Source organism: Lichenostomus cassidix, unplaced genomic scaffold (genome assembly GCF_008360975.1).
Source record: "Lichenostomus cassidix isolate B80296 unplaced genomic scaffold, HeHo_3.0 HiC_scaffold_251, whole genome shotgun sequence".
In the NCBI taxonomy this organism is placed as follows: domain Eukaryota; kingdom Metazoa; phylum Chordata; class Aves; order Passeriformes; family Meliphagidae; genus Lichenostomus; species Lichenostomus cassidix.
Genome location: NW_028147566.1, coordinates 1 through 3,061, shown reverse-complemented (window position 1 = coordinate 3,061; position 3,061 = coordinate 1). Strand labels below are relative to the sequence as shown.

Below are 3,061 nucleotides of genomic sequence, written 5' to 3'. Positions count from 1 at the left end.
GAGGAGGGTGGGGAAGGGGGTTCTGGGGTGGGAGCAGAGGAGCAGCAGGAGGAAGAGAAGGGAGAGAAAAGGAGGGGCAGAAAAAGAAGAAGCAGCAGAACCATGAGATTTCACCACCCACTGTGTCTGCAGCACCCCTGGCTCTGGGATCATTGTCCCCCTGCATTCCACAGGTGACCAGAGAGGAGGAGCTCACCCCAAATCTATCGGGGGGTCTCCGGGAAGGTTGGTTTGTTTTTGTTTCTTAAAAGGATATTTAGAACTCACAGATTCTAGAACTGAGCCCCAGATATCTTTGCATGTCCCTGGCAGGGATTTTTTGGACCAAAGGGGATGTTTGGATCTTACAGGACTCCAAAGCTGAGCCACAAATGCACCTTGGGGGAATATTGGTGGAGTCCATATGGGAATTGCCTGGTATCAGCAGGACCGAAATCTCGGTCTGCTGCGCCACAGCAGACCTGCCGAGGGGCTGTTTGCAAGGGCCTGCAGGGACAGCACCAGGGCCAGTGGCCTCCCACTGACACAGGGCAGGCTGAGGCCACAGGTGTGGCACAAACTGTGGGCTCTGAGGCTGCTGAGGCCCTGGCCCACGCTGCCCACAGAAGCTGTGGCTGCCCCTGGATCCCTGGCAGTGCTCCAGGCCAGGCTGCTTGGGCCTTGGAGCAACCTGGGAGAGTGGAAGGTGTCCTGCCCATGGCAGCAGGCTTGGAACAAGGTGATTGTTAAGGACCCTTCCAAGCCAAGGCGTTCTGTGATTCTGTGATCCCAGGGGCAGCTGGGCTTAATTTGTGATTAGAAACAGCTCAGCACTGCAAGTTTGCTTGAGTTCAAGGAGATTGTTCACCAGCCCAGATTCACAACTGGTGAGATTTACCAATAGTAGAGGTCAGGCTGAGATCAATAAAATCTTACACAATCCAGATTCTGCAATTTTGCATTTTATTCAAGCAAGAGCAAAGCATTTGCAGGCTTGCCAGAGATAAATACACTAACTATGGGACCATTACTGTGTGTCCCAACAGATAGTGACAATCCATAAAGCTTTACTTCCAAAAAAAATAATAGTATATATATAATATATTCAATACGACACTATTTAATAAATATATCTATTTAATAAAAAACTTTCCTGACATAAATTCACTAAAAGAGTTCATAAGTGTCACAACATATAGTGCCAACACAAAATATATGCTAAATTTATATTGTTTAATCATAATTTCATTGTCAAATATTTATAATGAATATTTATCTTGATAGATTATGTACCTATTTCTTACTTTTGATAATATACATTTTAGTATATGGTTTTCTTGGATTGAATTTTGGTATTATTTATGATACTTAATAAACTATTTTAAATAGTTTTATTAACTTTATCATGTAGTTATAATAGGTATACATTATATATCTTTATCCAGGAAATAATAAAATCTAGATACTTCTATATACGAGATTTCAAGGTCAGCTCCAACACAGTTGGTACAATGCTGACCTAAAGGTGTCCCTTGCGGGGACAAGGAGAGACACAGTCCATTGTCTAATCCTGGGCTAGCAGAGCTAGTTTGTCCTCTCAGTGTTTTTTCCCTGTTTGTTTGTCTTTTTCTGCCTCACATTCCCACTTCCTTCATACTGTCATTTTTGGCCTTTCTCAAAGGTCTGGAACAACTGCATGTTACAGGTGGGGTTTGGTGACTTTGGCCATGCCTGTAAGGCATGTGCTCTCCTCATTTGCATTCTTAGGAGTGGGAAAGGCCGCATGCAAGTAGGTGTTCATGTGGATCTGGGTGACTGGTTTTGGAAATGGAATGATAGGAGGAGGTAGAAAAAACCCTCTGGTGGCCCTCCATCTGCTGAGGCAGCAGGAGAGGCTGTGGGGCCTTTGCCAGAGTCTTTGCACATATCCTCTTCTCCTTTAAGGTCCAGATGTCTTCGTTCAATTGTCCCTGTAAAGGATTCTTCGAAGAGAGTGTTGCAGATCGAGGTAATTACTCTTTGCGTAGGAGTGGGCAAGTGGATCCATCACCAAGTGATGGAAGAGATTGAGTGAGTTAGCCATTTGGACATCCTGGGGCAAAGTGATCATCTCGGGAAGCCTCTGGTTGGCCACAATGAAGTGGTTGAGGCGTCTCTCTAGCAAACATGAGCGCAGGGTGCTGCTGATATCCAAAAGGCGCCTCACAAAATCTCTCCTACGCCACTGTGACACTGGTAAAATGTTCAGCATGTACATGACAATTGTCTTTGTGGTATAGGTGGAAAAGCCGAAACCCAGCTGAAGACGGGTGAAGAACTGTAGGCACTTGAGGTGCAAGCTGTCAGGGGGAGCCTGCCTGGCGATGTGCCTGAAGAACTTGATCTCTGCTACGTCATACGTCTCGGGCCACCATGTGCTTGGGGTGAGGGACTCTCTAGACAGGCTGCTAACAAAGATGTCTGAGTCACTTCGCTGCACCCCAAACAGCATCTCAATCCGGAAGCTTTCTCTGCCATTGGTCACCTTGAATTGGCAGGAGCGTTTGGAGGGCAGCAGCACTAAATGCCAGTTGTGTGACTGAGGCAATGCTGGCCAGATTGCTCTCAGCAGTATGTAGAACCAGCGGGCTGTTTTCTGCACATCGAGGTAGGAGCCGCTGCAGAGGGTGTGAAGGAGGCTGGGATCCTGATTCCTCCTCAGCTCCTCCTCGGGGTGGTGGAGGAAGCACAGCATGTTCTCAGCCTGCTGCTCCCTTGTGCAGGTGCACTCCAGCTCCACGCAGACACGGAAGATCCTCACATGTCTCCGCCTTGCAGTGGACATCTCCAGGTGGAAGGAGTGCCCTTGGGGAGGAGTCATGGGTACAAGAAAGCAATACACAACATCCTCCTCACGGGGACTCCAACCCTCAAAGGCACTGCCAACCCCAATGGCTCGTTCCAGCATCGGGTAGAGGCTGTTAGATAAGACGCATCCAGCGTAATTTATGAAATCGTCCATCAGGTTAGTTGTCCACCAGCAGCCTGTCTCTAGGTCCTGTACAGGCCACTGTAGGTGCTCCATCACCCTCCTTCCAATGTT

At 47.7% G+C, this 3,061-nt stretch overlaps 1 protein-coding gene across 1 annotated transcript; it reads right to left on the bottom strand.

Moving 5' to 3' along the window:
- Nucleotides 1-1,278: 1,278 nt before the first annotated feature.
- LOC146422048 (inositol 1,4,5-trisphosphate receptor-interacting protein-like 1) lies at nucleotides 1,279-3,055 on the bottom strand. The gene has a single exon (XM_085046770.1). It carries the CDS (start codon nucleotides 3,041-3,043, stop codon nucleotides 1,940-1,942), a length of 1,104 nt encoding a protein of 367 aa, XP_084902896.1. The 5' UTR covers nucleotides 3,044-3,055; the 3' UTR covers nucleotides 1,279-1,939.
- Between the last annotated feature and the right edge of the window lie 6 nt (nucleotides 3,056-3,061).

Bases quoted from the DNA above. Each gene is read 5' to 3' on its own strand.
- LOC146422048 (XM_085046770.1), bottom strand. From the start codon at position 3,043: ATGGAGCACCTACAGTGGCCTGTACAGGACCTAGAGACAGGCTGCTGG.